This window comes from Sphaeramia orbicularis, chromosome 6 (assembly GCF_902148855.1).
Source record: "Sphaeramia orbicularis chromosome 6, fSphaOr1.1, whole genome shotgun sequence".
Lineage (NCBI taxonomy): Eukaryota > Metazoa > Chordata > Actinopteri > Kurtiformes > Apogonidae > Sphaeramia > Sphaeramia orbicularis.
The window spans coordinates 46,565,591-46,589,581 of NC_043962.1; the positions used below are offsets into that span (position 1 = coordinate 46,565,591).

The window sequence follows — 23,991 nt, forward strand, 5'->3', positions numbered from 1 at the left end:
TATTCCTCAAATTACGAACTTATTGCCTTAAAACTCTTGCTGTGCTATATGTTGTGCCTGAAAATCCTTTGTATATTCTTAGTCCAGCGCTACACATATATTTTGCTAAAGCCTCTCCTCTTGACAGCTATGAACTGTTCCTTTTTCCTCTGACCTATGCACACCACATCTCAAGCCCTACTTAAAGGCTGATGCTGTTTCCTCCTGCCTTAAGTGCATGCAGTGTGCTCTCACAGCCCCAGGAGAGGCTGATTTGGAGTAGCCTCATATTGACCAGTCATTCAGACGAGTCCCTGAGGAGGCCTGGATCTCTCGTTGTTCTCCTGAAGCAGAGCCGGTCCTTCAGTGCAACCTGGACACCTGCTAAGATGTACAGTGCATGGCTACTCATGCATTGGAGAGCCGGGTTGAATTATTGAAGGACTGAATGAGTCAATCTAGACTCTGCTTACACTAGACGGTTCACCCCAGTGTGTTTCTTTATCAGCCTATCAAGAAATAAATGCCTGGTATCAAAGAGAATGAGAATTTCATTTTATTTCTTTTTTTGTGTGATAGGTTAAATTTGCTTTGGCCTTTGAGTGAAATTGGCTTTGGAACAGCCAATTCTTGCAATTTGGGTTTGGCTAAAGGAATTATGGGTTTATTTTAGACCTTTATTTTCTTGTCTTGTTGCTATGGTAACCTTCCACATCCCCTAAATTGCCCCTTCGTGTTGCTGATGGGTGGTCCTTTTTCTTTTCTTCAACAAGACCGGTGCACTTACAGAGATTGTTATTTTGGTTCTCCCTTCCTTTATGTCTGTCTTTTTTGTGTGTGTTTGTTAGAAATTTGAGAAGGCTGGAGACCAGATGACAACAAATTGATCCGACTGATCACAGATGGAAATGTGTGAGTCGAGACTGAGTGGTTCAAGCCTTTGAGCGTCACGTTCTCTCTGCCTTCCTGAAGTGTGGTTTTCTAAACAATACATTTGTACCCATGAGTCCTCCCTGGTGTCTGCCTTTCCTTAGACACTCTTACTATTAAAGTTCCAAATGTGGTGTGTGATACAGAATATAAACGCCCTTATCAGAAAACGCTCTGCCATGTCTGATAAAGAAAAAAAAAAAAAACATATCAAAAAGAGGAAGTGCTACCTTCTACTCTGGCACATCCTCTCATTTGTGCTTATCTTCCCTTTCGGTCCTGTGACATGTTATTTTCTTTTAAAGCAGCAGTTTGAAATTGAGCACAGTAAGACCTTTTGTGTTGATAGAATTCACAAGAACTCTATCTGCATTGAGTGCAGCCCTCCATTTCTTATATCGCTGTTTTGACAGTTCCGCAGTTGACATCAGTTAAGGAACTCAATTCAGCAGAAGTCACCCGATTCTGTCGAGTCACACTCCGAGCGTTGAAGGTAAGTTTATTCCAAAAGACTTTTGTTTATGACCTTGTTTGAAAGTTACTGTCAACCTCAGGAAAAGGAAGCCACATACACATAAAACACACAGGGGAAACAAAAGTTGCGCACCGAGGATTTTTGCTTCTCAGGTTCCAGGAAACAACAGCTTGACACGCTCCAGGTCACATCTGTTTTGTCAGAATGTGTTACTTTATGTTTGCTGTGCTTTGTCTCAAACCATTTGATTCAAAATGTTCAGAGGTGCAGCCCCGCAAATCTGGGGGGAACTTGGGGTGTCTTGATCTGTGGTGTGCTGAATGTGCTGCTGAAAACAGAAAAGGAAGTGAGGCAACAAAACAACTTCCTTTTACATTTTGACAAGGTTTTGACCGGTTCAGTTGAATTCTGTATTTTGAGAAACTTCTAACACACTCAGACATGAAAAACCTTTTTAAACCACACTCTAGAAATGCATTGTAGTCACCCAAAGCGCAAAATTTTTAGAGTTTTATCGTACAAGAACAGCTAAAAGTTGCCCTCAGTATCTTCTTCTACTTCTGGCCAGACCGAGAGTTTTTCACCGGCCTTAAAAATAATGACTTTCTGATGTAGAAGTGTTTCTTCATGTCTCTCTGTTTATATGTGAATGCAGATGGTGAAACTCAGTTGCCTTTTCTGCAGGTTTTCTTTCCAACAGGAGAATATCTTGAGGAGCGATGGAGCCTGAGATCTTTGAGTGGCAAAAAGAGGAGGAGACTCTGGATATTGAGTCTTTCCAGGGTATGTGTGCTTGCTGTAGTTGTTATATATTCTTCTATAAATAAATCAGTTTCACTCAGTCAGTCTTGATATGTACGGTACATTAAAGAGAATTTAAAAGAAGCACGTATTCGAAAAAACATCCTCATCAAATTAAAATACTATGACAGTCTGTTGCAGAAATATACTAACCAGAGGCATCATACTTCATCCGCCCTTCAAACTAGTGGTGCTGGCATACTCTACTGTATTTTTATATTTTATTACTGTTTTAATGTACATCACTCCAACATCATCTCATATACCTCCTTTTCCTTATAGCAGGTTGAAATTGCAAGTCTGTCGTATTTTCTTAAAGCTCAAGATTCTTTGCCCACATTGCAGTAGTCTGTTGCTGAAAGGTTTAGTAATAGGAACAGACATTTTTAGGATTATCTGCATCAGTATTTATTCATTCATTTCTTTTAAATGCTCTATTTTGGCTCTGTCTGTCTATAGTCTCTCTGTGGTCTTGTTCACATTACAGTCTAAATTGTAATATGTCATAATTTAGTACTTATCTTTATAGTAGATGCTATTTCCACCAGGTGTCTGTAGTGAAAAATGCTGTTTACACCTGGGGTGAAATAACCCATTTAGTTATTTACACCTAACCACCAGGGGCAGATGCTATTTGCACCAGGGTCTCCATAACCAACCATGTTATTTACTGCTGTTGCATAGGCCTACTACTGTATGCTTTTACAATTTGGCAGAACAGTTTTTCAACACGTGGCTTTTATGGGGAAAGGCTCTATTTGTATTTTTTATTTTTAATTGCAACTAAAAATTGAATGAATAGAGACTTACAACGTACTCTTATCGAATGCAAAACAAGATTTTGTGGTTGTAAATATGATACAAATAGCAGGATGAATGGTGCAAATAAACACTTCAGCATTTTCCTACAATACATATGTTGAAATATTGTAAGTTCTTTAAACCAGCAAAGTGGAAGTGCTGCTGGGTCTTCTTGGTGATTATCCACAGGTGCTCTTTGGAAACTTATGGTGTATCTTACTATTTGGAGTCAAAAAAATCTACATAAACATGCAAGATTAAAAAAAAAAAAAAAAAAAATTCCAAGGGACACCGTAGGTGTAAGATTTGTTGGTCTTCTTACTTTAACCAGGAAAGCCACAGCGCCCGAGTCAAACAAAAGCCATTAGGAGTTGAAAAAATACTTAACTTTTATTTTTTACGCACCAACAAAAAAAACACAGCAAACAGGCAGCATCTCCCTCCTTCAGAGACATCAGGAAAAAGTGAAGAACATTTACAAGTCTGTAGACCCCCTTTAAATAGGCCTGGCCCACTCCACCACCCTCTCATCCACAGGTGAATCCAGTACGGACTAGTTTACAAGCCTGAAACAAACATCCACCTCACTTAAACACATCTACAAACACAAACCTAAATATCAACCTTAGTATTTAAATTAATGTATTCTCTCTAAAAAAAAATGCACCCCTTGTGATAACTTTAATCCTGTCCTTCCCTGCTACCGTAGGATTTGTGTAAAAATAAAATGCCTTTATTACTCCATGGCAATCTTTTAAAATATTTTAAAATATTTTTGAAATCTTACATGTTTATGCAGATTTTTTTGACTCCAAACTGTAAGTTCTTTGTTTGATTTGAGAATCAGCTTTAATACATTTTCAATCAACTTGAGTGTTTGAGTTGTTCTCAGTGGTGACACTAAGTTTTACAGAGGAGACCTGTATGAATAAACTGTAAGTAGCAAAACACTGAATTCAGTTTGATACGTAGAAAGGGGAGATTTATGATAGTGGTAGACCAGTCATCAAAAGATGATGAAAATGATCAGGTAGTTAAAATTACTGATCAGTGTGAAGGACAGAAAGATGAAAGTATTGCCTAATGATGATTCACAGTCGTGATAGTGTTAACAATAACAGCTACCATTATCTGCTATAGGTTATATTGAACTTTTACTCAATGTGAGCTTTAACCCTATAACACCAAACGTATCATATTTGATACATGAGTTTTGAAGCCCTCTACATGATCAGTGTGATATTTTTTTCTTGAAAAATATATTGAAAATGTACAGAAATTATTCACAGATAGAGAGGGCGATTATGACTACAGACTGAAACTAAATATGTAATGATATTTCACCAGAACAAATGTTAAAAAGATGTGCATTTCATGTTATGTTGTGGTTTTGTGTAGTAGAATGGAACCACATATCAAACAGTGTGAAAACAGGACAAAATTTAAGAAGATCTAAAAAAAACCTTATTTTCCAGAGACATAGTAATAATGAGCTGGAGTACAACAGTAATAGTTATTGATGGTATGTAATCATTTGTTCTGTTTTTTCATGACTGACCTCTTCTGTGTTACAGACTGTATACATGAGCTGATTGTGTAAAATTGAAGTTGGACAATATAAACCCAGCTTCTTCCTACTCCTTTTCAGACATAAAGTGTTGTTAACCCTATAACACCAAACATATCATATTTAGCACATGAGTTTGGAAGCCCTCTACATGATCAGTGTGATATTTTTTTTCTTGTAAAACCTAATGTATACAATTAGATACATGCAATACATGGATAATCCACCAGGAAGGAAGAATTCATTCACCAGAGGCCTTTCCAGTGACACTACAAGATTGTCATTAATGACGAAGGAGGCAGAAGTTTGCCAATTTTGAAAAGGAATTACCAATTTGTTAAACATGTTTGTGTTATATTATGTTTTTGTTTCTTCAAAAATAGTAATATTTCAGTATTGTGACCCAATGTATGAAATATGATACAAAATTGAAGCTCATACATGAAACTTGATATTAAAAAAAAAAAAAAAAAAAAAGGTTTTTGGTTGTTCAGAAGGACCAATAAAGGCTCCAGTTTCAAAGAACCGGAATTTTCTGTCATTGATTTAATGGTTCAGGTTTTACAGGGTTAACTGACAGTGGATCGATGTGATGCTCCTTATGCATTCTGTCTAAAAATACAGATTCTTACTATAGTGGCAGGTTTCTTTCATCTGTTACTTTATTTTTTATATTCTTTAAAATAATTTGCATCGTGAATGTTGTCTTTGTGGTCATAGGAATTCATACCACTTAACATATTTGAGTGAACTAAATGAGAAAAGTGACATCAGTGTAGATGAGAGTGACTAAGAGGTGTCATATTCAACAGCACAAATAATTTTCATAAATAAAAAATAACAACTAAAAACTAATTAATCAATGCATTGTGTTTAGGCTGATCTTTCCAAAGTGTCTGAATATATGAAATAGAAATCAGATCATTATTTTCTTGGAAAGACCAGACCTTCCCTTCTCCCAGATTATTTATTTTTTATATTATTTTTTGCGCAGTAGCCCCTTGGGTGCAAACTCTCATGTTAGGGTAGCTGATCTATATATTTACTTTATGTCAAGGCTTATAACAAATTGTACAAAAATACAGCAAAAACAAGAACTTGTGCAGAAGATGGGAATTCCCATTAAATATGTGCAGAATGGAAAATGTACAAGGAATCGAACCAAATAGCAATCTGTTGTCTGTTCGGCTTTGTTCTTTACTGATACATTTCAAAGAAAAAGTGTTAGAATTATATGAATAACTGTGGATTTCACCATTTCCATTATTTAATCACTTGTATCACATTGTATTAACACACCCAAGCAATAATGGAGCTAAAATTAAAGGAATATTATCTGACTAATGGAGGTTTTGTTCTCTTCACACAGGGGAGAAGAGGAAGCTGATTCAGCCAACGTCTTTAAAAGACCCGAAACTTGAAAAGCTAAAGGAGGTGAGAGATTTATTCTGTTTAACCATGGATAGACATTCATCTGAGTCTCATTCAGCCTTTAATGTAACATCAAAGCTGTGTTGGACTACTACAGATCCAACGCTCCCTTTGTATCCTGAGTGGAACGGAGTAAATGCTACACAGGAAATACATTACAGAGCCTGCATGTATGTGTGCCAAGAAGAGCATGAATAATATCTGATTCTGGGAGAGAGGAGGTGGCAGGATCAGTGAAATTTTAATGAACATAATTATCTGAGGTGATAGGAGACAGATCAGAGCGCCGTGGTGAGGAGGTGACAGCCTGCTGGATCAGACTTTAAGTTTAGATTGGAAAAGATGATAGCGAAGGTGCTTCACATAAGTGGCAAAAATGAATGAGTGTCTCTTGATAAACCCTCTAATGTAGAACTGGGAGAAAAACAAATGGGACATATTTCATTTTTTTGTCGGGATGCACTTTGTATTTGTCATCACTTTAACCCTTTATTGGGTTTATTTTGGTCATTTCCACATACATCATTAAGACAGGGACAGCAACAGTTACAGTGAGGACAGTGAGGCAACAATCTCAGGTCCAATGTGGTCTACAGGGTCTGTAAGGTCTGTAAGGTCCAGCTCTGCATGAACAGTGAGTGTACTTGCTTTTTTAGGTACCATGAAGTAATGGTACTAATGTAAGGAATGATGTTCAAAGGGATAATGTGTGTGTTGACAGGAGTCTGGAACAGCACTTATGTTGGTGTAATGTTCTACAAGATGACATTCTAATGTTGTAAAATACATGTTCCTTTCACCTTACATGTGTTTTTCTTGTATTTTTATATATATTTGTATTTTTTAAAATGTATTTTAGCGCTGTCAAAATTAATGCAATAACATGGATTAATCCATCATCATGATTAATCTGATTAAAAAAAATGTATGCAATTAACCCAGAATGACTCTGAACGTCTCTGGCAACGCATTTCGGGAAGTTTGTCAAAATAGAGTTACTGTCGTACATGTGCAGAATGGGCAGTTGATCCAGTAGTGACATGCAGCAGAACCAACCCATAAAGATGGAAGACACTAAACAGCACGTTGGCCCTCTGGATGGGAACTTGACTGACATAAAGTATTATGCACATTCTGCAGGAAGGAGTTTTCTTTTCACTGAAGCACTTAATCCATAAAGACCCAGTGCTACTTCTGTGGCAGTTCACAACTGATTTTTTCTCTTTATTTAACCTTTTGTGAGTGATTTATCGCCATTTATTATAATATTATCCTCTGCATTTTGCAGTTTTCACTTTAAATCATGTATTTTCTCTATTAAATTTTTTATATTTGATGTAGATGTTCATGAAAACTCAGAGTTAATTCAAGGGTTATTATATCAAAACAGAGAAAACGAAAGAAAAAGTGACTTTTTCAGTAAAATTTCTCATTAACTGAACATTAAACCCAGTGTGTCCATCCACTGTCATTGATCCAACTCCATGGGTTTTACTGGTGAATCAGTGTAGAAGATGACGGTGTTTCCATGTTCACTGTGGAGCCTCTGAACGTCCAAATGGGTCATATCTGATGACCATGAAAAGATGAATAACTGTATTTTACACCAATTATTACATGTATTGATAGGATTAATGGATCAACAGATATTAAACATTTTACATTATTAGATGGTTTTGGTCGTCGGTGGCTGTTTGGTTAATGTGTTTTCTTGGATTTAGATGTTCAACAGTGATCTAGCTCCTAAGAACGTAAAAGAAATAGGTAATTAACAATAGTGTCTTTTTTTCATCTTTTTGACATTGAAAATGATCATTATTAGCCTTTAAAAATACGAGAATGTCCAAATGGGTCATATCTGATGACCATGAAAAGATGAATAACTGGATTTTACACCAATTATTTACATGCATTGATAGGATTAGTGGATCAACAGGTATTAAACATTTTTGATCAGAAGATGCTCTTGGTTCCTGGTGGATGTTTGGGTGTTTAAGGGTTAATGTGGATAAATGTTTGTTTTAGAAAAGAGAAAAAGTTGTTAAGTAGTTTCAAATTGTTTTGTTGAAACTGTTGAAGGTGTTTAATAAACACATAAGTGTGTGTGTGTGTGTGTGTGTATATATATATATATATATATATATATATATATATATATATATATATATATATATATATATATATATATATATATATATACAGGGTGGGGGAGCAAAATTTACAATATTTTGAGGCAGGGATTGAAAGACAGTGTATGACCAATTAGTTTATTGAAAGTCATGAGAATTTATTTGCCACAAGAAAATTTACATAATAGAAGATGTTTTTATTCTATGTGTCCTCCTTCTTTCTCAATAACTGCCTTCACACGCTTCCTGAAAGTTGCGCAAGTGTTCCTCAAATATTCGGGTGACAACTTCTCCCATTCTTCTTTAATAGTATCTTCCAGACTTTCTCGTAATAGTTTTGCTCATAGTCATTCTCTTCTTTCCATTATAAACAGTCTTTATGGACACTCCAACTATTTTTGAAATCTCCTTTGGTGTGACGAGTGCATTCAGCAAATCACACACTCTTTGACGTTTGCTTTCCTGATTACTCATATGGGCAAAAGTTTCTGAAAAGGTATGGATAATAGTGTTAGGTATGATTATGACATCAATATATGTTTGGTTTCAAAACAATGGACGTAATGCCTGCTGAGAAAAAACAACTAAATGTTCATTGTAAATTTTGCTTCCCCACCCTGTGTATATATATATATATATATATATATATATATATATATATATTCCCTTCTTTCTTGAGTCTGTTTACTCATGCAAAATGAAATGCAATTAATATAGATAAAAAATGAATGACATTTACTTGTGATAAATCTGATAAAAAAATTCTATTCGTTTGACAACACTATTTTTTTTTTTGCCACTTACAGGTAAGGAACCAAATATGGTAACTTCATTGACCTTGATTTTGTACATAATAAAAAAAAAGTAAAACGTTCACTAAAGTAATACAGTCTTGTTCGGTCCTCCAATAACACACTAAGGTTAAAAAAAAGTATTTCTATGACTGCCCTCTAGAGGGATAAATTTCTACTCCCCAAAAAAATAATTGAAGATTAGAAAAGCTGGGTTTCATACTGTCTTTCATCAGCTGCATTAATGATTGAAAAATCTGTTCAAGAAGATGAAGGTATTCGATATATTTGACTGTGTGATAAATTGTGTTTTTGTAGGCACTTGTTGAATGGATCAATAGGACTTTGAAAACAGAGCACATAGTGGTTCAGAGTTTGGAGGAGGATCTGTACGATGGATTGGTGCTTCATCACCTGCTGTGTGAGTTTGGATTAACACACAAACACACAACGACACTTTTGTATGTCCTTGCTGTCACGTTTCATTTTTCATACATCATGGCCAAGCCTCCTTTTAATCATCATTTCAATCAGAGGATAATAAGTTGGAAACTGACTAATGTTATCTCTCAAGTCCTTTCCAGTAACCTTTCCTGATTTCCACAGCCAGGTTGGCCGGGGTGCACTTGTCTGTGGAGGAGATTGCTCTGACCGCCACCGCTCAGATCCACAAGCTGGAAGTGGTCCTGGATGAGCTGGACAAGAGGCTGGGCCTGCAGGACAGCAGCCGGATCAAGTGGAACGTCAAGCGTGAGTCACATGCAGATGACTGGGCTTTGACGAGGAAGCAACAAGTGAACAAATGTTGTTCTGGCACCGGTTTGGAATTACAACAGGATTTGGTGCTCACTCATGGTGCTATGTTAGTTTACACCAACTGTGAGGGATTATGGTGCAGATTTTCTGACATTATGGGGTTTTAATAAATGTCAGCACCGTCGAACTAAAATACCACTGAATATGAGGATGTAGGAAATGTTTTATACTTCACTAAAGACTACTCATTTATCATTCCCTACTACCTGCTATCAGGTAGAGTAACAGTGACAATTTATAATCTCATTTATTCTGTTTTAAGCTTGATTTTTTTTGTCTTACTAAATATTCAAATAACTTTTTTTTTACGTTTACAGTTGACATCTGAGTTATAAACTTAATTTTTGATCATGTCAGAGTTTTCTGAGGGCTTGGGTGCTGCCTGGGTTACAACATTTTCACCTACATTTGTAGAAGATTTAGAGTGAAGAAGAAATCCTTTTCAACAAGTGGTGCCAGGCACAACAAACCCCGCCCCTCACACATACTGTATCTTATTTTTGTGTCGATCCAGCTGATGTCATCATGTCTATGGCAGTTCAACCAATGGTCCCCACATGACCCTCTCAGAAAATTCTGAAAAAATTCACACTTGTTCACCTACCAGATAAACGAACACATCCAAAATTTTAATGTGATATCTGTAATAGTTTAGGAGATACAGCCCTTAGAAAATTAATGCTTTTTTTTTTTTTTTTTAATTTTGCAAATTTGCTTTTCAGCCAACTTTGAGGAGCTATATGTCTTTAGGTATTCAAGCCACACTGCTGAAACTTACTGTCTGGGGTGAATTCCCCTGAAAAGACCATATGTTGCATCAAAAATAATTGTAAATGTAGCTAAGATTTCCAAGAATTTTTATGATGCTGGCCAGCCTAATTTTGGGAATTCTATTCATAATCCTGAACAAACTTATTCATCATGGAGGAAAAATGTGTTGTTGGATTGATCTTAAAGGATGAATGTCACAGAAAGACATTATCAAGACAAACAGGCTTTCTGAAAATTGGTGATTCTGGGAAATCTTAGCTACATTTATGTCATTGACCCTGGTGAAATTGGGTCAACTGACCAGCTCCATCCTATTTCCGAGAAGTCTCTACTACAGGCATCAACCTGAGCCAGTTCTGGGAAATCTATAATTATTCTCTCTGAACCATCATGCAGTTCCACACCCTAGTTCAAATATCTCCAGTATTATCATAACTTGTGCAATAATCAATGCCATTATACTGTTAAAAATGCCTTTTACACCTACGTTTGTATACAGTTTGAAGAAAATATAGTCATGCAGTAAAAAAAATATTAAAAATAGAACCAGTTCTATCCCAAAGCTAAAATTTTGCGCTCAACATCTTGAAACATATATGAAGACATGGTAAACATTTCAAAATTTTCATTAACTGGCCACATGGTAATTTGGGTGCTCAAATAAAGAGTATTTTTGTGAAAAATTGAAACTGACCCATTTTATTCATTGCCTCACAGCAACGCTTTTCATTGAGATGTAGTCTTTTTGCAGTATATTGTTGCATCTTGACCATAAGAATCCATGCAAAAAAAAATTAGGTCTCTACATTTATCCATTCTGGCACAGTGCAAGCCTGAAGAGAGAGGACATTTAGAAGAATTAGCCTTTTTGCCTGATTTCAAGGCCTCATGGACCAAACATGAAGGCATCTACAATTATTTTGATGCAAAATATGGTCTTTTCAGGGGGATTTCACCCCAGACAGTAAGTTTCAGCAGTGTGGCTTGAATACCCAAGGACATATAGCTCCTCAAAGTTGGCTGAAAAGCAAATTTGCAAAAAAAAAAAAAAAAAAAAACCAAAAAGCATAAATTTTCAAAGGGCTGTATCTCCTAAACTATTACAGATGTGACATTAAAATTTTGGATCTGTTTGTTTATCTGGGAGGTGAACAAGTGTGAATTTTTTCAGAATTTTCTGAGGGGATCATGGATCGGAATGACCCCTATGCATGCGGTGATATCAGCATATCAATTGCCTCTGTATATGTGCCAAGTTTTAAGTAAATTGAAACAAAATTGATGTTTTTACAGAGATTTGAAATTTCGCCTAATTAAATGGGGGAAAAAACATGTAAAAAAAAATTACATGTAAACAACCTACTTTTCCCAAAATATAATAACAACTGGGTCACTGGCAATCTATAAACCCAATATGGTATGAATTCAACCAATAGTTTTGCTGCTACAGACGTGGAATTTCACCCATTATAAGTAAATGGGGGAAAAAAAAGATTTAAAAAAATTCATAAAAAATTTTAACTTTGACCTACTTTTCCGAAAATGTAATGACATCTATTCTGGGTCACTGGCAATCTATGAACCCAGTTTGGTATGAATTCAACCAATAGTTTTGCTGCTAGAGTTAGAGAGTTAAAAACTAAACTTACTCAAGTTTGCTCTCCCATAATTAGTGAACAGAAACATAACGTTACCCATTTCTTTCTGATCTGCTATTTTGAAACCAGTATTTTTGGCTTTTTTGAGCTGGAAGTGACAAAAAGAGAAGCGCCTCAAGGATGTGAGAAGTGAGCTGATGCCAAATGTTAGCTTACTGACACTATGAACTGGTAAACTCCTTCCAGTATTGTTCAACACAGTCATTTTATGGTTTTATTGCTGCACTCTATTAACCACAAGTACACTTGAGCTGTCCATCAAGGGAAAAAAAATGTGTTTCATTAAATAGATAGCAGCTCCACATGGCAGATATCCAAGCTTTCTATTCATCCTGAGATCTTATTAACAGAGGAAAAAATTAAAGATGGATCATAGAGTCAGTCATTAAACAGTTCAAATAAAGTGAATTATGAAAAAAAAAAGAGACTGACTAAGTGTTATTAGAGAGATGTTCAATATAATGCAATAGGATGTAGGGCTTTTTGGAGTCAGCACCAGTGGCCAGTAGTGGTATTACTTTTTTTTTTCATTCTTTCTTTATTTGGAAAAGCAGGTCATACAAAACTTCCCTTTTGGGTGCATTTCAGTAGCCATACATTGAATTGAATGAAGATGCTACTCCCAGTTTTTTAGTAGAATATAGAACAAAATAAAAAAAAAAAAAAGGTAAAAAATAAAAAAAAAAGTGGGCGAGAGGAGAGGGCTTGCTCCACTTCTTCATCAACACGTTAAGACACAATAAGGTGTGTATATTTGCATTAACCTAAACAAAAATGTGTATTATATAAATGTTATCACATGACCAATGTATTCAATTCACATCAATTACAGGTTTAACATAGTTTGTCCATTTTGACCAAATAGTGACCCTTTGACCCTTAAAACAAAACGTCAACTTCTCCAGAATGTAAATGTCCTGTACGATATTGATCCATTCTTCAGGGTATTACATTTTAAAATAATTCTGTAAGCACTGGCTTAACCAACTAAGAACCAGTGCTACTTTTGTGTCAGTTCCCAAATGAATTTTTCCTCTCTGTTTAACCTTTCTTAAGTAATTTATCACCATTTATTATAATATTATCCTCTGCATTTTGCGTCTTTCCAGTGTAAATCATGAATTTTCCAATATTTAATTCACTGATCATAAAGGCTTAGATTAAAGTTGAGGGTTATTATATCACAAAACAGAGAAAATGGAAGAAAAAGTGACTTTTTCAGCAAAGATACATCAATAAGTGAACATAAATCAAATGTGTCCACTATGAGTGTAAGAAAATATCGGTTCTGCAATATATCACGATATTTCATTTCACAATACTGTGCCAATATTAAAAAGTACTGTATCAATATTTTTAGGTATTTATTCAAATGCAGGTATTGTGGAGGTTCATTTTGTTTTTGTTTTTGTTTATATTTTATATTTCTTATTAACACTCTTTTAATAAATAATGTTAGTTCCTTTGTTGGGATTGCACAAAAATAATGTTATGATGTTAGTTGTAAAGTAATAGAATATGAACATTTGAACAGGATCTTAAACTGTAATGTCTGTAAAATATAATTTAAGTTTTAACACAGGAACATTTTGTGATATAGCATTTGATCTTGTTGTGATCAATAAAAATGTGTTTAGTATTTGTGCATATTTCTGGTGTAATTCAATTCTTCAAGGAAATAATCATTTAAAAAAAGAAACAAACAAAAAATTGCCTTTTAACAGTATCATGATATATTGTGATATATTGTATCGTGATCCTAGTATTGTGATTTGTATCGTATCGCCAGATTCTTGCCAATACACACCCCTGGTGTCCACCCACTGTCACTTATTAAACTTCATGGGTTTTACTGGTGAATCAATGTTGTAGAAGATGATGGTGTTTCTATATTCACTACAGAACTACTGAACATCCATATCTGATGGCCATGGAAAGATGAGAAACTGCATTGTACACCAATTATTCACATATTTTAATAGGATCAGTGGTTCGACAGATATTAAACATTACAGATGAGTAGATGCTTTTGGTCACTAATATATGTTTGAGTCTTTATGGGTTAATTTTGGAGCTAAGGCATTGTCTCTTGGTGCACTGTATGTTGATTTTACATAATATTTTCTTACATGGTGCCTAAAATGGCTTGGGGGGCTGAACCTCAGCCCTATAATGACAGGAAAAATATTTTGTATTATATTTACAAAGGGAAATGTGAACAATATCAATTCAGGCTGCAGCAATGATTAACTCTCCCATTTTTTTCTTTTTTTTTTTTTGTCTTTTTTGTGCTGCCATTCTCTGTTGTGCTATGATGTGTCATATAAGGCCAAGCTGATTTTCTGTGATTTATTCTCTCCTTTCCCCCTGTCAGTCATCCACAACAAAGACCTTCTGGCCACTATTCATCTGCTGGTTGCCATGGTGAGATGTTTCCAGCCTGAACTGGATTTGCCGCCGAACGTGGAGATTGAAGTTGTTGTTGTGGAAGTGAGTCTCATCTCCAGCTTTGGTGCTTTCCTGCTCACAGTCTGACGCCAACACCACATGAGGAATTGTTACTCAGTTTTGATCCATCTGAATTTATATCCAGGTCAACAAAAATGGTATTAAATCAGAAACACAGGTAGAGGTCTTAACGGAGAGAAGGTGAGTAAACATCAGTCGTGTGTATGTTTATAAAAAACTCAAAAACTCAGCAGTCACCTCATCACTTTTGGCATTTTCAACAGTGATGCAGCCTCAGACTCCCTCAGCGATACTGAAAGTGAGTAAGAGCAGTAGGTGCTTGAGCCGATGTGACATCTTGAATGCCGTCCAAGCAGTGCTGTGGCATACAATGACTTAACAACACTTTTTTTTGGCTCTCTGGTCACCCAGGGGAAGATCCCATCGAACAATTGCTGAAGCTGGAGGCTCACAAGGTCAACACAGTAAAGAAGGTATAACAAAGATTGAATAAATTCTGCAACCTCTGACTCTGAGAGAGGAGGTTTAGAGTCGATAAGACAGGAAATATATACTTTTTCCAAGTTTAAAGCTGCAACCAGTGCAGTTTTGGCAACTGCATATGTTAAATTAGCTTGAATTAACAGCATGAATGATCAATATCAAGTACAGGCTTCTACTGACAAATACCACTATTGATTAATCTAGTTATTACTTTTTGATTGATTATTTATTTGTTTATAAAGGTGAAAAAAGTATCATAGTGCTTTTATCTGATACATCAGCAAGTACAGTCATCTGTTAGTAATATAGATTTCTCAGTAATAATAACCATTATTATAAAATGTTGGTTTTGCATGGTTAGATTTGTCATATAGTGCATGTTCTGTTTAACCCTTTAAACCTTCAGATATTATTTCAATGAAATGGGCTGGTTTGTTTGTTTGTTTGTTTGTTTGTTTGTTTGTTTATTTATTTATTTCAAATATTGCATTAAAATCAAACAACAAAGAATTATATAAAAGAAAGTCAGACATTCGAAAAGGAGCAGGATGAAGTTTAATTTATAATCTCCCACCCCCTTACCCCATCTTTCACCTACCCTAAATTCCTATGTCAGATTCCCTAAAGTAAGTCAAAATCCTCACATACTGTATCAGACTAAATTCTGAGTATGCACAAAACACGAAACTGCTGTACATATCAAGGATAGACTGTCCATTTTTCAGCAGCATTTCACATTAAAATAAACTCTGTCCTTTTCATAACAATGCACATATTAAAAACAAAAATAAACTCTGTCCTCTGTGATAATTTTATCAGAAACAAAAGTACGCTATCCATTTCCTAACAATAATGCACAAAAAAAATCTGTCATTTCTTAGAAGTAATGTACTTATCAAAAATAAACTATGTCCAATTCATAACCATACCTTTATAAATAAATAAATAAATAAATATGTGTGTGTGTGTGTGTGTGTATATATATATATATATATATATATATATATATATATATATATATATATATGTATATATGATAAACTCTGTCCATTTAATACCAATAATACCCATATGAAAAAAATAACAAAACAAAATAAACTCTGTCCATTTCATGACAGTGATACGCATGTCATAAACAAAAATAAACTATCCGTTTCATAACAATAATACACAAATCAAAATAAACTTTCCATTTCTTAGCAGTGATATACAAATCCAAAATACACTTTGTCCATTTCATCATATTTACTCAACATATTGGATTTAATTGTCTTTTTAAATGTGTTATTCGATTTAATAGCCTTTTTTAATCATTTAAGTTGTTCCATAGGTTGATTCCTTTCACAGAGATACAACTTTCCATCATCCTCATCCTGAATCTTGGTTTTTTGAAGATGTCCTTTTAGATTGCACTGACTTTTCCTTTTTTCAAATTTGTGTTGAAATTTGCATCTGTAAAAGTGTCACAAAAGCTGCTGTTGTTTTTGCTTTACTGTGTGTTTTAGGATCAAAACAGGGTGGAGACAGAAAGGAATTGAAGTTTGACAGGTTTTTTACTAGTAAGACACTCAGAATGTACATTAATAAGAGATTTAGGATGTTGAACATGAGCTGTGAACTGGAACACACTGAATAATAACAAGTATTTGCATTTTTGACCCAGCAGTTCTTGTTTTGGGACTCTGTTTTTTTCTAAATCAGTCCAGCTGTTTTTTGACACTTGCTTGAACTCCAAAAAGCAGTTACACGATCAAAACTTGGTAAAAACAAAGTAAAAAAAAAAAAAAAAAAAAAAAGGAAAATCATAACAACGCTGCTAACAACAGTAAAAACAAAAACGACAAGGAAAGTGGTGTAAAAAAAAAAAAAAAAAAAAAAAAAAAAAAAAAGCCCAAACCGTCTATTTTTATACTGAGTTGGTCTCATTCAGTGCTCTGTGGTTTGGCCCCCATTAGACAGGCAGTGGGGGGTGCACTGAGCATGCTCAGATATCTATGGAAAGTACAATGTCTATTCTATCAACAAGTTTTGAAATTTTTTCTATTGAGCAAAAGGTTGAATTTTTATGAATATTTTAAATAAATCATACATTCAGAACGCTCACCACAGACACATCAGAGGCTAAAGGGTTAAAAATGTTAAAAGAAATGATGTGATGTGAACCTTACAAATGATTTCTACAAATGATCTCCAGCTGTTTCATAACAACAGATGCAAAATTTAAAATAATATTCAGCTGAGAAAAGTGACAAACAAGATGAACCCAACTAATATTAGACATTTTGTATCATTACTGAGCTTTAATAATAATAATAATAATAATAATAATAATAATAATAATAATAATAATGACTTGTCTTATTAATGACTTTAAGTGTTTGTGAAATAGTCACTTAATTCACAGACAGTTTCGGCTTTCCTCTCACAGTGTCATGTGTGAGTGCAGAATATAAAAGGGCTTCACTCTGTTACTGCAGTGACATTATGACCTTTAATTCTTCTGAGCAAAATGTTCATCATCTGAATTTAATGAGGATTCAAAGGTGTTTGACGTGTCCCGATTTTCCTCCAAACTGTCTAACCTTCCAACTTTCTGCTTTCAGGCCATTTTACACTTCGTCAACCAGACTATGTCAACCATGGGTCTGCAGGTTGCTGATATGGACACACAGGTAAACCCTGATAAACACAGTCTTGGAGCACTTACAACATTTCCTGATTGACTGATGATTTCCCCTGATATCGTTCCGCTTCTTTGGATGAACTCCAATATCCTGTGTCATTTTTTTGTCTAGTTTGCTGATGGTGTGATTTTGCTGCTGCTGATTGGACAGTTGGAGGGTTTCTTCATTCCGCTTTATGACTTCAACCTGACCCCAGTCAATCCGTCTGAGATGGTATGGATTCACTATGGATTCCTGACACATTAGCAAGCCAAGTGCATCCATAGACAGGTGAAGGGTCTATAATGGAGACGTTAACTGTTTCTCAAAGTCAAGGATCTGTCATCAGTAGTCACTTCCTTCCAAGACGAACCCTTTGTAGCTGAGGAAAACGTCAATCTCAATAATAAATACATTAATTCCAGTCTGGTGCGTGAGTCTGCAGGCTGCATCAGTTCTGTGGTTCATGTGTTAGGAAAATTGTCAACCCTTCATAGGGTACTCATGGAAGTACTCTGAAATTCAAAATTTCAACCTTAATGTGCTAATGGGGGACATTCAAGACATCATCACTTTTTAAAAATGTTTCAAACTCTTCATGGTGATGTAGAAAATCAAGGTCAATGAAGTTACCATATTTGGTTTCTTGCCTATATGTGGGCAAAAAAAAAGAAAAAAAAAAAGAAAAATTTCAAAGAGAAAAGTGTGTGTGTGTGTGTGTATATATATATATATATATATATATATATATATATATATATATATATATATATATATACACACACACACACACACACACACACACACACACACACATACACAAGAAAAACACATGTAATGGGAAAGTAACATTTAGTACATTAAAACATCACTTTTAGAGCATTACCACAACATAGGTGCTGATCCAGACCAAGGTCAACCAAGGTTATAATAGTTTTGACTTTTTCATTACAGTTTAGTTTTTATTTAGTTTTGACTTTTTTTCTCTAATTCAGCAAGTTTTACTTAGTTTTTAGAGCAGGTATGCTAGTTTTTATTAGTTGGATGCATCTATAAAACTGAATACATTTTGGTATCTGGCACTTTGCCAGCTTTTTAGACCCAATAATAAAAGAGAAATTTAGAGACATTTCTCCCCAGGATGTACCTAATAATGACCTCAGATGAATGCAAAAAAAATTATACTCTTGCTCTGAGCCATCCCAAAATTAATGAACTTTTAATCAAATATTTGGGCCAAAAATAGGACCAAAACTGGGACATGAAAAACTACCTTGGTGTCAGTGGATTTTACGTAGACCACATGGCTGTAAATGGTCTTATATAGCGCTATAAATAAAGACGCTGTGTTAAATGTGTCGATCCTAGAGGTTTTCCTAATCCAGACATGAATTTTTCATGAATCAGCAGTCTCATTCCAGGTTTTGTTTGTAACCCATCGTGTCCACTTGTGTTTCATGCAGAACCTGCCCAGTTAAACGCATATAAATTGCAAATGATTTTGCAACAGCGGTCATTTTTGTGAAACACTCTGCCTTGCATAATTATTTTGGTTCCCAAAATGTACCTGTGAGAGAACAAAAGATATTTGAAAAAATAGTAGCGCGTAATTTTCGTGTCCATTTTACCATGTTACATGCAGATTTTTGTATTAAATATAATGTAAAATAATATAAAAATGTGTTTTATCTGAAAAATAGTTTCTCTTTTATCTCAGTAAGTATTTATTTTTAAAATAGACCCAAAGCGCTTCCGAACTTGCTTCATAACATTAGTCTACATCTGGCTTGAATTTTTAGCCCCTCTGTCCTGTTTTTGGGACCAATTTTATAGAAGCACCCAGTTTTGTTTTGTTTTTGTTTTTTTTTCTAAATGCTTAGATTTAAAATTAGTTTTAGTTTTTTCATATCTTTTATCTTCCTCGCCGTCGTCTTCACAGAAATCCCATACAGGACTCTGCTGCTTTCTCCCAACTTTAGTCTCCATGTTGCTAGGTAGAGTGGGGACGAGAAGCCAACTTTAAACAACAAGTGGCAAGAAGTGACGGACCGTGAAGTGCCGTATGGTGCCGTCAGCCGAAATTGCTCGAGTGAAATAAATTGATTTCATATTAAACTGACATTGACAAAGATGAAAACGAAGGGAATTTAATCCATAATTTTTATGTTTGAGTTAGTTTTGTAAGCAGACAATACAGTTTCAGTTAGTTATTGTTTTTTTCTTTTAATGGTAGTTTTTATTTATTTCAGTTCACGAAAATGTTTTTTTCAATTCTGGTTTTTGTCATTTCGTTAGTTTTTGTTAACATCCACTATATCACTGTGAACATCATTCCTTACATTAGTACCATTGCTTCATGGTACCTAACAAAGCAGGTACACTCACTGTTCATGCAGACGTGGACCTTACAAACCCTGTAGACCACATTGGACCTGAGATTGTTGACTCACTGTTCTCACAGTAACTGTTGTTGTCACTGTCTTGTAATGTATGCAGAAATGACCAAAAATAGTCACTTGCCTGACAGGGATGCAAACACAAATGAATTTAGTAACACCAAACCAGATGTACCCATTCGATCACCCTACTTTGGTACGTCGTTCTGTTGCAACATGGAGCAAAACGGAACAAAAGCTGTAAGTTCAGAAAGACAGCTCAAGCTACAAACACAATTGACATGCGCCCCCCCCCCAACCATCTACCAAACACACCCTCTACTTAAGGTGAAAGAATACCCCAGTTCTCCCTTGGAGACGCTGATGGCGCTGCTTTGTGTTGCCACTGGCAACTCTCTAAGCCCCCCCCCCCCCCCCACCTCAGCATCCACCTGTAGGCTCTGGGGTGGGGGGGTATCTATTCATCACTCCCTAATATCTGTAATATATGCAACACATCTGCAGAGAGTGATGATCCTAGAGCCTAAATGCCAAACTGTATATGTATTCTGCTGCAGTAAAACATTCACACATACGTCTGACTGACCTTAAATACAGACATTTTTAAAATCAAGAATAAAATATTTATCTTTATATGTAGCTATGATTGATCTTATTCTTAATGCGCTGTGTACTTTATTACTAGTGCTGCACCTTCTTTTAATATTTATAATTCTTTTAAAGCTATAGAAGCAAAAATTTGGCTTCTGCCTTTTTTAACCCATCTCTAGATATGCATCACACACACACACACACACACACACACACACTGCATGCTAGGGCCAGTGGGCTTGCCTTGTCAGATGCCTGGGGAGCAAATGGGGGAGTTGAATGCCTTGCTCAAGAGCACATCAGCCAACAACTCTCCGCCACTCCAGGGAATTGAACCGGCAACCCTGCGATCACAAGCCACCTCTCTAGCCATTTAGGCCACAGCTGTCCCCACACTTGTAAAATGAAGGATTATATTGATCAATTTTTAAGAATAAAATCGAGAATATTATGAATAAATTTTAAACCTATAAGGATAAAGTTGTCATATTCTTGTAAGTTTTAAGGGGTGGCCATTGTTCAGGAGGTAGAGTGGGTCATCCAATAACCAAAGGGTATGTGGTTCAATTCCCACTCTGTCCTAGTCATGTGCCATTCTGTCCGTGGGCAAGGCACTTCACCCACCTTACCTCCAGTGTCACTCACACTGGTGTATGAATGTTCGGTGGTGGTTGGTGCAAATGAATAATGGACCAATAATGTAAAGTGCTTTGGATGCCTTGAAAAGTGCTATAGAAACGTAATCCAGTATTATTATTTAATATTTTGAGAAAATTCAGAATTTTATGAGAACAAACACATAAAAAATTGAAATATCTTAGAGGGGAAGGAAACTAAATATAACTCAATATAGATTTCACAAGTAACAAAATAGTCTTTTGGATGTTTGTGGAAATATATTCACAGATATTAACTTCCATATTAAGTTCCAGAAGTCAGCTGGCAATTTTAACCACTGGATTATTTTCTGATAAAAAGGTAACTTTTTGCTCATAAATTTACAGCTTTTTTCTTGTAATATGAAAACTTTATTTTTATTACCGTTTATTTTTATTCCTTGTTTTTTATCTTTCATGTGGCTCTAATTTTCTTTCGTAGTTTTATGGCAGTGTGGAAATGAGCAGTGACTTTTCCAAACTTATGTAGTGAACCACACATTCAATCCAATCATCACTCGTTCACATTTTTAACCCCTTCTACCTGCTTTTAAACAGCCAGGTAGATTTTCTACATCCCAAAATCAGTTCTGGTTTTCCTTCTTAAACCACTTGAGTTATTTCTCATTAACCCCAAAAACTATCAAGTAATTTTAACTACATCATTCTGTTTTGATTTTATGCATTCTGTACATTGTTTTAAGCACACTGAATTGCCTCTGTGTATGAAATGTGCTACATGCAATAAATTAACTCGCCTAATAAGATGTCCCACTTGTATATGGCAGTATTTGATTTGTTCATAGAATCATGGATGCATAAACAATTCTGAGGGTCCTCAAAGTATCCTTGAAAATTCTCCAAAGGAAGGACTTGTGTGGATCCTGGACAATAGAGCCGTCCTTAGCAGAGTTGGATGTTAATGAATGGCTGAAGGATCTGTCCTTGACTTTGAGAAACAACTTGAGACACATATTTGACTTGTTTTACTTTATATCACCTCTATTCATGTGCAGAGGATTAAATGTCTGTTTGTGATCTATACCGTATATTCTCAAATGATCCACTATTCAGAAGAAACATAACTGCTTCCGGTACAGAAAAAAAAAAAAAAATTGGACTCATTTAATTTGCAGACGCAGATAAATGGTCCATTATAATAACTCACAAGCCACAATAGATTTTTTTCATTCTAATTTGAGCCTATATAATTTCCCACATGAATATGGTTATTAATAGAACTGAAACCCAATCTTCTCTATTACAATGTATGATATCACACAATTAATATTTAAAAATTCCCATAATAAAAGTAGATGCATAATTACCACTGTGCCATGCCTTACTTACAATGATATCTTTGATCTCACTTTACTTGAAGCAATAGGATGAGACCATGAAAAAGTAATGGCTCTTTTATCACAGATATGACGAGTTCATGAATTACTTACTGTGTAAAGACACTGTGACACTCCATGTAAAGATGTTTTAATGCCCTAAAAACTCACCACATATCAAGGCTGGTCCATAGTACGATACAGCATGTATAGATTTTTATCATGTATAGTTATGATAATGTACTTTTGTGATGACTCAGAGCGTCAGAGAGAGTGTTTTTTAAATACACATGTACATTTAAACTAACAGTTCTTGGTTAAGATAAGATAAGACAAGACAAGACAAGACAAGACAAGATAAGATAAGATAAGATAAGATAAGATATGCTTTTATAATTCCCACATGGGGAAATTCCTGGTTAATGGAAAGATGTTAATTTTTTTTTTTTTTATTACAATTTGGCTTAATTCATTACTCCCTAAAATTGACTATGTACAAAGGTGTAACATGAAAAAAATTATCTTCCATGTATCTAAAAATGTCTTTCGTGCTGATATCTATACACATTTTGGAATTCTCCAGTGACTCTCTCCCTTACAGATAAAATATACATGATTTTCACTTGTCGTGTCTTGAGAGTATGCTTGATATTGTATATTAAAAATACTACTACTACTACTACAACTATTACTACTACTACTCCTACTACTACTACTACTACTAATAGATTAGATTTATACTGTGCTTTTCTATTAATGCATACTCAAAGCACATAAATTGGATCCATTATTCATTCACTCACACATTCACACTCTGGTGGTGGTAAACTACATTTGTACCCACAGCTGCCCTGGTTAGGCTGACAGAAGCATAGCTGCCAATCTGCACCTACTGCCCCTCCGACCACCACCAATATTAACCCTATAACTAGGGATGGGAATCAAGAACTGGTTCTTTTTGAGAACCGGATCCCAGTAGCTCGATTCCTTGGAATCGTTTGCCTGCCTGCTTAACGATTCTGCTTATTGATTCTGCCTTCATTGCACATGCGCAATGATGTTACACGTATGCTGCGTTGTTTTGGTCAGAACGTAGCCAACGTGGTGTTGTGGCAGAAACAGTCTAAAAAGATGACACCAGGTCCAGTTGTAACACTTGCATAGCTTCCATTTCTTCAGAAGTGTGGAATCCCTCCAATATGCTCAAACATTTGTCCACAGCATGTGAATCATTTACAGGAATGTAA

The 23,991-nt window shown here is 35.3% G+C and overlaps 1 protein-coding gene across 2 annotated transcripts in view; it reads left to right on the forward strand.

The window, feature by feature from the left end:
• The first annotated feature begins 1,159 nt into the window (after nucleotides 1-1,159).
• The window catches only part of parvg (parvin, gamma), a 33,344-nt gene continuing 10,512 nt past the window's right edge, over nucleotides 1,160-23,991 (forward strand). Inside the window, exons 1-12 of one of the 2 annotated variants that reach the window (XM_030137191.1) lie at nucleotides 1,176-1,236; nucleotides 1,323-1,402; nucleotides 2,069-2,167; nucleotides 5,923-5,987; nucleotides 9,223-9,325; nucleotides 9,511-9,654; nucleotides 14,524-14,639; nucleotides 14,743-14,798; nucleotides 14,882-14,916; nucleotides 15,030-15,091; nucleotides 17,705-17,773; nucleotides 17,897-17,998. In XM_030137191.1, the coding sequence (XP_029993051.1) occupies nucleotides 2,104-2,167; nucleotides 5,923-5,987; nucleotides 9,223-9,325; nucleotides 9,511-9,654; nucleotides 14,524-14,639; nucleotides 14,743-14,798; nucleotides 14,882-14,916; nucleotides 15,030-15,091; nucleotides 17,705-17,773; nucleotides 17,897-17,998 (816 nt within the window). In that variant the 5' untranslated portion in view covers nucleotides 1,176-1,236; nucleotides 1,323-1,402; nucleotides 2,069-2,103. Of the gene's footprint in view, nucleotides 1,403-2,068; nucleotides 2,168-5,922; nucleotides 5,988-9,222; nucleotides 9,326-9,510; nucleotides 9,655-14,523; nucleotides 14,640-14,742; nucleotides 14,799-14,881; nucleotides 14,917-15,029; nucleotides 15,092-17,704; nucleotides 17,774-17,896; nucleotides 17,999-23,991 lie in introns of both variants that reach the window. The other variant, XM_030137190.1, reaches the window with a different exon arrangement.